The sequence below is a fragment of the Dromaius novaehollandiae genome, chromosome Z (assembly GCF_036370855.1).
Source record: "Dromaius novaehollandiae isolate bDroNov1 chromosome Z, bDroNov1.hap1, whole genome shotgun sequence".
Lineage (NCBI taxonomy): Eukaryota > Metazoa > Chordata > Aves > Casuariiformes > Dromaiidae > Dromaius > Dromaius novaehollandiae.
In genome coordinates, this window is record NC_088132.1 from 35740679 (window position 1) to 35754409 (window position 13731).

A 13731-nucleotide genomic window follows, 5' to 3' on the forward strand; every position below is an offset into this window, starting at 1 on the left:
AAAAAGACCTCAAATTAACTCCCATCTTAGAATTCTGGAAAGAAGCCTCTAGTTACACTCTTTCCCATTGCAAAACTAAACCCAAACTATATTAGTCACCTATCACCCCATAATACATTTGAGGTATTCTTGTTCTATAATGTTCTCATTATGCTACTGCCTATTTTTTAATGTCCATCTTTCAGTATTTTACCTTGTGATAAGTATAGCTGCATCAACTGAAGACATGTCCTCTCCCCAGCTGGTTGACATTTCTAAGTGTATATCATTCTTCTTGCCAAACTCTTCATGTTGCCATTTACAAAAGCTTTCCAGCATTTTTTCCCCATGATGTCCAATATACATATCTGCCTGGAAATAAAAACCAATTGATTTTGTTAGAATTGTGATTCTGTATATAAAATTAAGCACTTCACTTCAAAAATGCTGGTGAAGATACTGCATTCAGATGCATACAGTAGATCTGTTCACCTAAATTCTCCTTATATGTGCTTTTTTTTCCCCACTACTTTTAGGGAAGTAAAGATTAATGATGTGAAGATCCAGCATTTGAATATGAAATGAGACTTCTCCTCTTGCTGAGAGGACATTGAAAAAAAGAAATATTTTCTTACTCATTAAAAGAAATACAGTATTTTAAAATGCACATATTAGAAACATGGATAACGGAATACCTTTTTCCCTGTTAACCAACTAAAATGTGGAAGGATTCCAACAATATTTTGTAGAAAAAACAAGAAATTAGGATTATACTACCCTGAAATATTATATGCAAACTATACATCATTACAAAATGTTATTCGAGATACCTGTTGGACTCATCTCTCTTCAGAAAGCAAAAAGAACACGATTTGAAATGATGCCTGAAACATATGCAATGAAAGAATAATGCTGTATCACGGCACTGTTTGTCTAACAATTGGCTGACAAAGAAAAAATATCAATTTCCTTTCTATTTTCCATTCAGTTTAAAGGAGTTCATAAAGCAGAACACAGAATATAAGTGGGTTTTTTGTTTGTTTGTTTGTTTAAAAAAGAAGATCTAGCCAACTTGCACAGAGAAACAGACCACAGACCACTTTTTCTTTTTATTTTTTTTTGACTGACTTTCAGCTGCAGGGACAGAAAAATCTCAGTACGTACAGCACATAGACTAGGAAAAGCTTAACCTTTACTAGGGCCGCCCATCACTGTAAATAAATAAATAATACACAAAGAAGCTAACTAAGAAAACACGCCAGCCTTGAAAGTGATTGCATGCCTTCATGGGGCAGCAAGCAAAGTGGCATTGCCCTCTACAGGCTAAGACAAAGGTAGTATATTCTTACTGGCGTCTCATGAAGCAGGACAAGCTTAGTCACCCGAAGATTCACTTGCAGTCCAAGGCTCTTGTGCTGGAAAAGGTTAAAAACCTAGGATAAAAAATAATCAAAACAGGTGCTTTTATTGCACACAGTACACTGTAGACTAAAAATATCAAAATTCATAATTTAAAGAACTTCACAACTTTACAATATTTTAGCATGACTGCTTTAATTTTCTATCATTTGAAAAGAACCTATAATCACCTGGTGGCTATTACATTGGGCTGGTCTTCTGAAGGAAAACAAAGCTAAAGTAGTATTTGGCCTGGGAATACAAAAAGGACCCTAATAAACCATGATCACTTTATATACTGTAGTCTGTTTCTCTAAATACTTATATATGCATGTAACACTATTCACATGAAAGTTCCTGCTCTGCTAAATGCAGGATCATGGCCCAACCGGGCCAAGCCAGGACATGGCAATAACTCTTCCTCTCATACAGAATAGTTCAAGTTTTCACTTATTCTTCATTGTATGCTCCTTCTCTGGTGAATTACCTTTCCTTGCACATCACGGTGCTACTTTTCATTGCTTTATGCACCAAACCAGTGTACCACAGCCTCATTTACAGCTGGGAGGGGATGTAATCTTCTGAGTGCATTACCCTTTTTTCCTTCAGCCACTATGATGATCACACATCTTCTAACTGACGCTGTCACGTCTTCATAACAAGCATGGATTGTAAGAATTCATCCAACACCCCAATTTCCAAACAGCAGCAAAAATGGTTTCTAAATGGCTTCTAAAAATCATCTTGGTCAACTCCCACTTTCTTGCTTCATTGCTGAAGGTACAAAACCAGATGATATAGACAGGTCTACAGCATCATGGCTTTCAAAACACACACGGAAAACCCTGACAACCAGCTGACGTTCACTGACTGCCCTCTTACAGGTGGTCGGTCAGAATAATTAAAAGTAATGAAATCAGTCCACTGTGCATGCATTGTGGCCAAAATGAATTTTAAATATCCTACCATGTTTAAGATAGTTAGAATAAATCGTCTGGCAGCATCTGTTCCATGATACGAAACCATAGCTGGATCTGCAACCACAACAGTTTCTATATTGTACTCTTGAGGTAATTTGTAAGAGTATCTTTTTCCTCTTCCACTCTCTGATATTTTTTGATTCTTGGATTTTCTTTTATCTGTAAAATAAAAACATTGTTCAGTGAACACATCCTTAACAGTATGGGCTTAATATAAGGTTGCTCTAATACTTTCAGGATTTGCTATCCATGAAAATGACATAACTGATTACACAGACTGTAATAACTATGAACTCTGATATATACTTATTTTGCACTGTCAGTGCTATCAGGCTCAAATGGAAGGCCTAGACTATGTGTAAATGTTAGTTCATACCAGTGAAGCAGGAATCTTATCCTGCTGCTTAAATAAAGCCAGTCAGATTCTTTGAATCCTTTCACCTAACATATTTATAAATGAGCACCTCTCCTGTTTTGGCTTGCAGGAGAAAACTAAATTAACATTACGTTCAACACAAAAGTAGTCTCACTGAGACTGCAGAAATATTATCTACCCATCTTCAGAACACACAGAAAAACATGCAAAGAAATCATTGCCTAAGAGCATAAAAGATAACAAATTTGGATTTGCCATGCCATGATTTCAGCATCAAGAAAATATATGGAATAATTCACTGATTTGTAAAGATGAAAGATCAAACTGTTTCAGATGAATGATGTAAAGAATTACGTGTAGCATATAAGTTTGTGGGGGAAAAAAACTCTTAAGTTTAACCATCAGGATTTCAATGTCAGTGCTGCTTGCATTATATGCAGTTAAAATAAGCCAATCAAAACCAAACCCTGGTTACAAGCTTCTAAACCTACAGAAAGCTCCAAATCAAAACCTTGTTACATTTATGGTAAACCAGAGGTTACTGCTCTTGTTAAATTCAAGTTTCCTCTCCAAAAATGTGACAAGATCGCCATTATTACTTCAGAAAATACAGAAAAAGAAATATTAATTTATTATACAGAAATTCTTTGAGTAAGAAGGTGGTCTGATATCTTGGTATGCAAGAGTTAACAATGCTATTTAAAATAATTTAACTTAAAACAAAATATAAAACAAAAATCCCTGTTGTAACAGCCAAACTCTGTCAGATCCCCTCAGAGGACCTAAAATTTAGGGGACTGATCTTGTTGAAGTCACTGAAATCAACGGAAATTTCTTTCAACTTCCACAACGCAATACTTGCCTCTCCATTTCCAACAAAACTGATGCTCAGGATGACAATTATAAACACATGTTCTGGAAATATTCAAACATTCAGAAATTTGAAGGAAGTGTTTTGCAATTCATCAGTCCCATCTCTAATAGGACAGTTCCTGCAGTCCACTTTATAACACAATACTCTTCAAAACATAAGAGTCACTTTTCAGGAAAGTGCTAGAAACATGCCCTACAAATCACTGAACTCATTTTAAATTAACTTTAAAAGAAGAATGGAAGAATGGATCTGTTATTTAATATAACGTGTATATAATTAAGTATAAAGTAGCCATGCAGGGCTGACTGATTCCAGTGAAGTTAGCAACAACATAAGATTTACAAACACCCATAAGCATACAGTTTTAGTAAAAGAGCATATAATTTACAGAAATAAATAGAAGACTTGGTGCCTGTTTGCATAGAAATACAAACAACTGACAAATGCATGCACTACATAACATTAATTTCAACCATTCTGGTTCTGATCCTTCAGACACTTGCTTTACCTTATGCATACGAGTAGCCCCTAGCCTTACCTGTGTTTGTTAACTGTGGCCTACTTTATAAAACATTATATGTGTTTTTCTCACTCTTCTGAGAATCATTTTTAATGAAACTTCAGTGTGAGGATTTGCGCCAAAAACACACCCTACGAGCTATACAGCTATGACTTACCATACAAGCATTTAATGTGGAAAGAGTAGGCTACAGCTCTAAGTTTAAATAGTAAACTCATTTGGGTTAGAAAAGACCTCTCATGGGCCATCTGGTCAATCCCCCCATCCTCCGAGGAGCAGCGACTGACTCCAGTAAAGCTTCCAGCAACATAGTTTATTCTTTGTTTGCTCCTCTGTTGTGAACAGCAGCTATTGGTTAGAAACTTTTAAATTAACATTAGCATGACTGTTCGAAAAAGTCTGTAACATACTTCTCCGAAAGCTTTAACTAGCAGTACAATTTTGCCCACAACCAACAGTAAGCAGTCCACAATAAAATACAGCACTGTGCTAAACATTAAGATCACTGCAGCCTCAAAATCAGTCTTCAACGCTCTGTCTTTCAGCATTGCAGAGGATGAGAAGTCAGCACTGCTCTGCAGACAAGCTGGCTATGAGGGGCAGCGCCCATCATTTGCCTCAGACCTCTCTCGGGTTAACCAGCCAGAGGACAGTTTGTTCTTGGCCAGCCAACCTTTTCCAAATTGCTGGCAAGATTCCCCATCACGTGCAATCTCATTGCGCTGAAAATTTTCTCTCTTCCCTAAGACCTTTAAATAAATGGGATTAGTAATTTTGACACCAGTGGCATTTGAGTCACTGCCATGATTACTGCTACATAACAGGTGTTGGGCAAAAGCACACATAACTTTACATTTCATAAGTAGATAAAATTACAAAGAATTGCTCACTATTGAAGGTATGGGGCATGAGAGAAAATAACTCCTGCAAAAAACATACCTATATGAACGATACATGTGCTAGCAATATAAAGATTAGATCAGATGGGAAAGTTGCTTTTTGGGGTTAAAGATATATAAATTCAGCTTAAAAACTTAATTACATTACCAAAGTAAAAATCAATAATACAGGAGAGTTCTGTGCAACAAGACTCCTAAGTTTTTTTCTGTAGATACGGAAAATATGAAGAAGTCATATCAATATATTACTCAGTCTCACTATCTGTGACTGAAATGAAGGCTAGAAATACTCTGGTCTAAAATAAATAATAAATAATAATAAATCTTCGTGCTTCAATCTATGACAGTTTTTCAGCAGACCACTTGAGAGCAATTGCTATATGGGCTCCTCACAATGCCGATCACATCTCACTCCGACTACCCACTCCCTTTCATCGATGTACCCAATTATGTCTGCCCAAAACAGGCAATAGGCAAGTACATTTAACATACAAAATGAAATAAAGAGGAAACAACAGTAGACTAACAAAACCCATAAAAATCACAAAAATGACCCTTAAAGAGCTGAAAATTCAGCTACTACAAGAACAGGCTGCCTCATATCACTGAGTCAACACTACAAAGAGACTAAGATTACCGGACACCTGGACACTTACCAGCCCTCGAGTTCATTCCCTGCACACCCACATGAAGCCCAGACCTCAGAGCACATCACCATCATTCCCCAAACTTTCTTTTCACAGGGGAAAAAACCTGGATACCCTAAGCATAATGAAATTGCAGTGCTCTGGACAGGTCCTTCAAAACTCCAGATCTACTGCATTTCTTGCTTGCTAGCCTGCATGCAAAGGGATCACCCACTCGAAGTGACCCATGCGTTACCATGAGCTCGGTACAATGTACGGACAACTCCAGGCTGGAACAAGGGCCTCAGATTAGGCAGAAGGAAAAGAGCTCAGTTTTGCAATCTGGCCCTTTGGTCTAATAGCAAGCGTGTCTCTCATATTTTCTCTCTAACAGACTTGTGAACCGGTCTCTTTGAAAGGCTTCATGAGCCATGTGCTAAGAAAGGTGTGGGGTGTGAGGCCTGTATGTGTGTGACTAGCTCACATACGTAAATCTATCTCACACACGCATTCAACAAAAGGATATACAGACATACTCATATATATCCAGAAAGCATCTGTTTCCCTCAGTGCAGCTCCCTCCTCCCATTACTGGGGGGGGGGGGGGGAGGGGAACCCACAAAACTAAAAAACACAAAACACAGAAAACAGGTTCTTTGTTCTCCCCAAACGAGTTTGGCTGTGCAGCGTCTTTCAATCCAGCCCACAACAGTAATGGCCATCGAACAATACCTTCTTTGATCGTCTCTTCTAGCTCTGTGTGCAAAGCTGTTAGTTCCAGTAGTGATCCTTCAGCACCTCCAGCACAGACATTCATTCCTTCTAATAATTATAATTCAACATTGGCAATACACATTTGCTTCATTTGCTTGATACACAGCCAGTCTTTGAGATCAATTTGGCTGAGAACCAGCAGCATAAATACCTGTCCCCAAATGCCTATTCTGACACACACGAGTACTGTAGAAGAAAGAGATGCTATTGTAAGATAGGTCCGTATTGCTGAGAAGTGCCAAGACAGTAATTTCTCAGTGTCACACAGCTACAACGCTACCAAAAGCGGCAGTGCAAAATTTGACGATATCAGAGAGCCCCATATCCCACCTGCTTTATAGTTGCTTCATTAATCTACTCCGCTTAGGATTTGACTTTAAACTCTCAATTATTGCTAAAAAAGCTTTTTTATTGTTTCAACTCACCTTTAAGGCTGTGCCCATATCATGAATTTTTGCCGATATTAGCTCAGTGCATGTCACGCCAAGTATAGATAGAGCTTAACTAATATAACTTATCCCAGGCCCATTAAGTAAAATAACCTGCAATAGCAAAGTGAGGAAGCCTTGCTAGTACAAAAGCATCCGTTAGGAATCAGAGACATTTACACTCTCCTGGCAACACAGTCATGCCAGCAGATGCTAACCAATTACGCACAGCTTGAGTTACTTTGAAATCCCAGGCTGGCAGCAGAGATAATGAAACTTATTTCACACAAATGATTGAATCTCTGTTGACAGGCTATTTGCACCAAGTTAGAGCCTTGGGCATAAGATTATTAGAACAGAGTAAGCTGACTAGTCCATCTAAGAGAACAAGAGAAAGTGAAAGGATGACTGGTAATGAACATGACAGGAAATTATGTCCTTACACAAGAGTTTGCATCTTTAATCATTTTCGTACATATCATGGACTGCTATTTACCAGGTGCCTCTCTCTTCCTTTACCATACATGCATATGCACACATCATTCATCGTTTCATTTTTTTTCCTCTCACCCCCAAAACACATGCAGGCATGTGTGCTCTAACTCATTTATCATCACTGATGGGGAGTAACCAACCAGCTTTACTGTAAGTGAATGACTTTTGCTGAGGTAGAAAGCTTCTTTTTTAAATAAGCAGCAGCAATGGAATGCAATGCCTAGAAGAGAAATACAGAGCCTGCTAGAGGAAGTTATAGGTATTAAGAGGGACTAAGTAAATGACACATACTAAGAGTCTTTCTTTGCTAATTCACCTTTAATATCAACCTATGGATGGAAGCTTAATTCTAAAAAAACCAATATTTCCAGAAGAGAAAAAAAAAGTCACACCTATTCTATGACCATATAACTCTGACAGAGTGGTACAACTGTTCAGAAAGAATCACAGAACCAAAGAATAATTTAGGCTGAAATGGACCTCTGGAGGTCATCTAGGCCAACCTCCTGCTCAAAGCAGGGCTAACACTAAAGTTAGATCAGGTTGCTCAGGGCTGTGTCCAGCCAAGTTTTGAACATTTCTAAGGATGGAGACTCACAGCCTCTCTAGGCAACCTGTCCCAGTGCTTAATCACTCTTGCTATGATAGTTTTTTCCTTACACCCAACTGAAATTTCCCAAAATGCAAGTTACAGCCATTGCCTTTCATCCTGTAATGGTATGCCTCTCAAAAGTCCAGCTCTGTCTTCTCTCTACAACCTCTTTAGGCAGCGGAAGACTGCAGTTGCAGCCCTCCTTTACCCTTTCTTCACTAGTTTGAAAAAACCTGGTTCCCTCTGCCTCTCCTCAAATGTCATAATCAAACTCCCTAGCCACCTTGGTGGCTCTCCTCTGCTGTTTCTTTCCGGTTTACTAGTATCTCTCTTCTCCTATGCTAGAAGACATGAAAAAAATGCTGATTAAATGTGAAAAATCATTCTGGTTTATTTCCTTGAGAAAACACATTTCTCACAACAGCATTAAAAATACCCTCAGCTTAAACTGAGGGCAAAACACTTATAGACCTCCTCTTTCCATTGGAGGAAAAGAAGCTGATGAAGAAACAGGAACAACAATGTCGTCTTTCACAAAAGCCTTTTTTCCCTTCCTCTGTGGAGCATTAATAATCTACGGGATCAGTAAGTGCCAAATTTTTCTGAAACCCTTCTATTTAAACAATTTTTGCAACCCGTCATCGAGGAAGATGCTTTAGGATTATTTCTCACAGTTCTTTTAAGTGTCAATCATAAAATAAGAATGCTATTATAAAGACCATTTACATTCATAGCGTCACTCCCATTTGAAAGCAATCACTGCTTTGAGATGTATTACCAGCTGAAACTGGGATAAACTGTAAGAATGTTTTAAAACTGAAACTACTGCATGTAGTAAGTAAATCAGCAAACTACCAAGACAATAGAGAGGGACAAGAAAGAGGCTGCAATTGTTAGGTTAAAGTAAAAAAAAAAAAAATGGCCTGAAGTTTTCTACTTTTAAAGAGAGTGGTTCATTTAAGAAGCAGTATTTATTCCTTGATGCTGTTTAACTTGTCAGAAAAGGGAACTGTCCAGTCTCAGCATGCCACCTCTAAGTCCACCAGAAGTTACTACTACAGAAATAATTAGACAGACTTTTGTTGGGGTTTGTTTGTTTTTAAACTACTATCTACATCCCTTACAAATATGTCAGCTACATTAAATCTGTTCAGCGAGATTTGTATATTACCTGTAACAACACCACAGTACTGATTTTGAGAAGCTGGCTTTTCAGTAATTTTCTCCTCTACGGACCTTTTTCGTCTGTACACCCTGTGTGCATGACCTGTCACAGCCAAAGTGCGATTGAGTGGCTCAATAAATATGAAGTCCTCATTAATCTGTATAAACCCCATCTGCAAAGGAAAACAAAAGGAACATATAAGATAAGAATTTAAGAAGCTACATAAATGTGCATATAATCCTACAGAAGGAAAAAAACCTCTATTTAAGAAAACCCTTTGTTTTAGTAACCTTACTAACAAGGTGACTACCTTTATATTTTATAAACCTTCTTACTTGAGTGAACTAGAATAAAATTCATTTATTTCAACTAAATCTGTGTGGGTGGGTGGCTACATGCCAGGAGCAGATGCACGGTAAAAGACCTGGAACATTAAAAGCTTGCTTTGGGAGACCCATGGGGTCATTTAAATATGTACAGCCTGTACGGAGAAGTCTATACACTAGTTTTACAGCTCAGTGTATTGTCATATTTTTTTTCGACAGCTTACTTAATGAAATATCAGGAATAATTTAGGGAATAAGAATATAGCCTGAACAATATGAAGTTGCAAAAGACTTCAATTGACACTCCTTTACTCTCTCTCTCTCTTTTTTTTTTTTTTTTTTTTTTTAAATAGACAGCAATCCCTTCCCAGTTACAGGCACCTAGAGGTCAACCTTAAGTTGGTTGGGTTTTTTGGGGTTTTTTTTTGTTTTTTGGGTTTTTTTTTTTTTTTTTTTTTTTTTTTTTTTTTTTTTTTTGCTTTCAACATTTTTATGCACACACACACATAAAAGCTGACACACCAGATGCATATCTAATATTACAAGAGTGTGGCCAACGTTTTAAAAAAAAGTCTGAAACTTATTTATATAAACACCATACAACTCAAATTCAATTCAAACTGTTAAACTGCCAACACATACAAGTTTCTATCAGAATCACTAACGCTGTGGAAACAAGGTGTTTTTTTCCTACAAAATGTCATCAGCAAGACTGACAGTTAACTTTTTAATTCTCTAAACCTTAAAATCTGTTAAACAGTTTTACTACAAAAAGGTAACAAAATGGCACATCTGGCTTGGGGCAGCAAAGAGCTATTCTTTATGTTTGCATGCAATATGAATGGACAGAGATAGAAAGGAACTGTCTTTCTGCTGAAATTCTGTGGATGCCATTATCACATTGAGGCTCCTGCCTGACTTCTGGCTAAGTCTTCAAAAAGAAATTCTGATCTGGCTGAGAACATGAAATGAAGTTGTAGAGACAGTGCACCATATGACTTGTTTCAAACCTACAGAAGCATTACTTTTTTTTTTTTTTTTAAACATAATTTCTCCATATGATCACATTAAATAAATGTGGATATAAAATGCATTTAATTTTTCAATCAGCTGTACTACATGCAAAATGCTGAACAGACCTTGTAAGTTCATCATCAACATTGTACATAAGAGTATCTGGGTCTGTTTGGTTGTTCTGTGTCCTTTTTGCACTTATTGCTCAGGTCAGTTTATCTTAGGTGTGAGTTTTAAATGTTACACATTTATAAGATAAGCTAACATATATTATAAGGTACTTTCTGTGCAACTACCAGATACCACTATCAGATATCATTTATAGTAATGTTTTTCTAACATAACAACTAAATATTCTAATATAACTATAAACAATAATTTAAAATAAAATGTTGTATTTGAGAGCTTTTAAATAATAGGTAAAGTACATATATCAACCTACTTTTCTGTTGATTTGTAAGTCTAATGTTGAATTTCACTCGGGCATGAACTTTTTTTTTTTTTTTTAAATCATTATTTAGCCTATGAAAGAAGCTGATAAGCTCTGGAAACAGAACAGGATTAGCAGCACATCAGGTGACTGCAGGTTTCCCCTGCACACCTAGACAAAATGCCTTAGCCCATCTTGAACAAAGATGCGAGTACAGCACATTTGCCATATTTGTTCCATCTTCATTCTCTTTGCTGAGAGAAATGAAAACACAGCTTCAGAGTGCTATTCCTCAGGTTGCCAACTGTCTGCTGAGAAACTGTGCTGGGACCCCGACTTGTTTTATATTGGCTTTCAGCCACTTGCATAAACTGAACATTAATCCACCGGTAGAGAGCTCTGAAAACTATTCCCAGTCTCCTGAGTCAGAGGTTAAAGAGCTGAAAACTGATATAAAGGTTATTGAATAGCATTAACAGCAGCTACACATATTCAAACGGCTAATTTTTGGATAAGGGTAGATAGCCAAATAATCTTCATGATCATTTTGACTGCTTTTGTAAAAAGCATCACTGTCATCATAATAGCGAACCAGGCAAAGAATTTATATCCTCCATCTCTTGGACAATTTTAGGATAGAAAAGGGAAGGTGAATCTCTACCCTTGCCATCCATGCTCCTGATTTTTCGCCGTCATTATAAGGGGTGTTAAGAACGTCTACCATAAACCTGAACACACAGGAAGCAGAGAAAAGCTATGCATCAAAGCACCACAAATATTGGGTGCTAGGGCCAAATATAGGCCAGAGTCAAGCTTCAAGCAATGAACGCTCAATAAAACAAAGACATAAAAGGGTAAAAATTATCGTGCATCTGGAGTAGGTCTGGATAACTTGTTGTAAGTAAGTTCTGAAGAAATGATCCAGCTCTCACTGCTTTCAACTGAGAAGCTACCACTGCTAAGAGCTGCAATGAAACTGGCCACCCACCAGGAAGGTGTACTTATCTCATGCAGCAAGAACGTAACATGCACTTTTATTCCCCTGCATGCAGGTATTCCTGCTTTTTCAAGTATCTTATCTGGAGTAAAACAAAACGTAAACATAGCGTGCACACATCTTAGTGAAGATCAAGCCCAGGACAACTTCATTTGGCAAAGACTTCTGCAGACCTCCTGAATAACAGTGAACTTAATACTGGCTCCTGCCTCTTAAATACTCATATGCAATAGACTGAGGGCTTAGGCACAGGGTGGACCTCACCTAATAAGCATGTACAGTATTACATGGCACTAAGCACAGACATTCGGAAATGGAAATGCATGCAGAACATGGGGTTTGTTTTGTTTTTTTAAAGTGGACACTTACCCTCATTAATAAAAGCTTTCTACATCATACACTCACATCATAGCAAACTTTTTCACTTTCTTAAAAAAAAAAATTAAAAAGCCAAGTGGAAACAGAAGCTCTGAATGCCAATTAACCTTCTGCTTTATCTAAAACAGAAATAGCTGGCATCTGAAATGTGTTAATAATTATGAAAGGTAGGCAGATCAGAACTGTTTTGAAATACATTTTTTTCTTACACTTAACTAAAACTATCATAGATCAGAGACAAAAAGAAAAAAATCTAAATATTCTGGACAAGTACATCTGACAAAGGGTGTTAAAATATAACTAGGAAAGAACAGCATTTTCTTATTTTCTGTTTGGAGCATATATAAGGACTTGATATTCTGTCATTTACTCTATGAATATCTACAGTAATTCTACTGTTTCTAATGTAGTTATATTAGCATAAGAAGTTATATAAATAAAAAATTGAAGGAAATCAGTGAAGAAGGCCTGTGCATTTAGATACCAGATACCGCATATAAGCCGACACACAGAAGTGAATTTATTGACCGGCAAAGATCCCCGTAGACTCCTATATACTCTTCCTTGCATACCAATGCAGAGTGGCAGCCTGTTAGCATTCAAAGTAGAAACAATGCAGATTTTGAACATAACATTGTTTCTTGCACAAATTGACACAAATGAGGCAGCAAAGGAATGTAAGAAAAATGAGTATGTGTCACACACACAAAAATACACATTACTTCCCCAAGAACAGGAATGGAGAAGGAAAAAAAGGAAAATATATTTTATCTGCTGTCATGATCAGAAAAGGGAACGGGATAATGGAAAGAAGAATGTCCATAAGCATGTATGACATCCAGAAAGCAAATCGGTCCCATTTCAAAAATCCACAGTAGAGAGGGGGCAAAGATAATGCTGTATTGAAAAGATGTCAGCTATGACAAGATGAAATAGCATCCTTATAATATGTTACTTTGTTTTCATCACAGACATGTATTAAAATGCAATAATAAATGCAGACATAACACTGACTTCAAAGAAATGTCAGAGCAAGGCTTTTCCTACTGTATGGTTTTCTTCGTTCCACTTGATAACAAAGCATTTTACCAGCTCTAAAGGATGAGTATCAGTGGTCTACAATTTAGTATCAGTAGCTAGGGTAGAACTACTTTCTAACCCTGTGACTTGATACATCAAGCCAAAGTGTTCCAGTCACTAAATAATTTGCCTTTAAAGAAAGAAAATCTATGAAACAAGAAAAGCACTTGAAATAAGCCCATCACACTGCTCATACCAACAATGCCTTTACAGACAAAGCTATAGAGAATTACACATTCTTCCGGCTCCTGCAAGTTATTACTATCAGCTGCACACTTGTATCTACACAGATGTATCTAATCATGGTGTCTTCCCCCAAAACAAGTAGCAGATTCACAATTTCCTAATTCTCAGCTGAAAATAACTTACTGTCTTATATCCTTCTTGCTTTCTGGCTACT

At 37.1% G+C, this 13731-nt stretch overlaps 1 protein-coding gene across 3 annotated transcripts in view; it reads right to left on the reverse strand.

Annotated features, from left to right (window-relative positions):
• Positions 1 to 13731, reverse strand: part of LOC135325121 (A disintegrin and metalloproteinase with thrombospondin motifs 19) — a 149396-nt gene that overhangs the window by 107719 nt on the left and 27946 nt on the right. For all 3 annotated transcript variants that reach the window (XM_064502702.1, XM_064502701.1, XM_064502703.1), the window contains 4 exons: positions 9113 to 9278; positions 2344 to 2516; positions 1329 to 1412; positions 194 to 351 (listed from right to left, as the gene is read on the reverse strand). In XM_064502702.1, coding sequence (XP_064358772.1) covers positions 194 to 351; positions 1329 to 1412; positions 2344 to 2516; positions 9113 to 9278 — 581 coding nt within the window. The remainder of the gene's footprint in view (positions 1 to 193; positions 352 to 1328; positions 1413 to 2343; positions 2517 to 9112; positions 9279 to 13731) is intronic.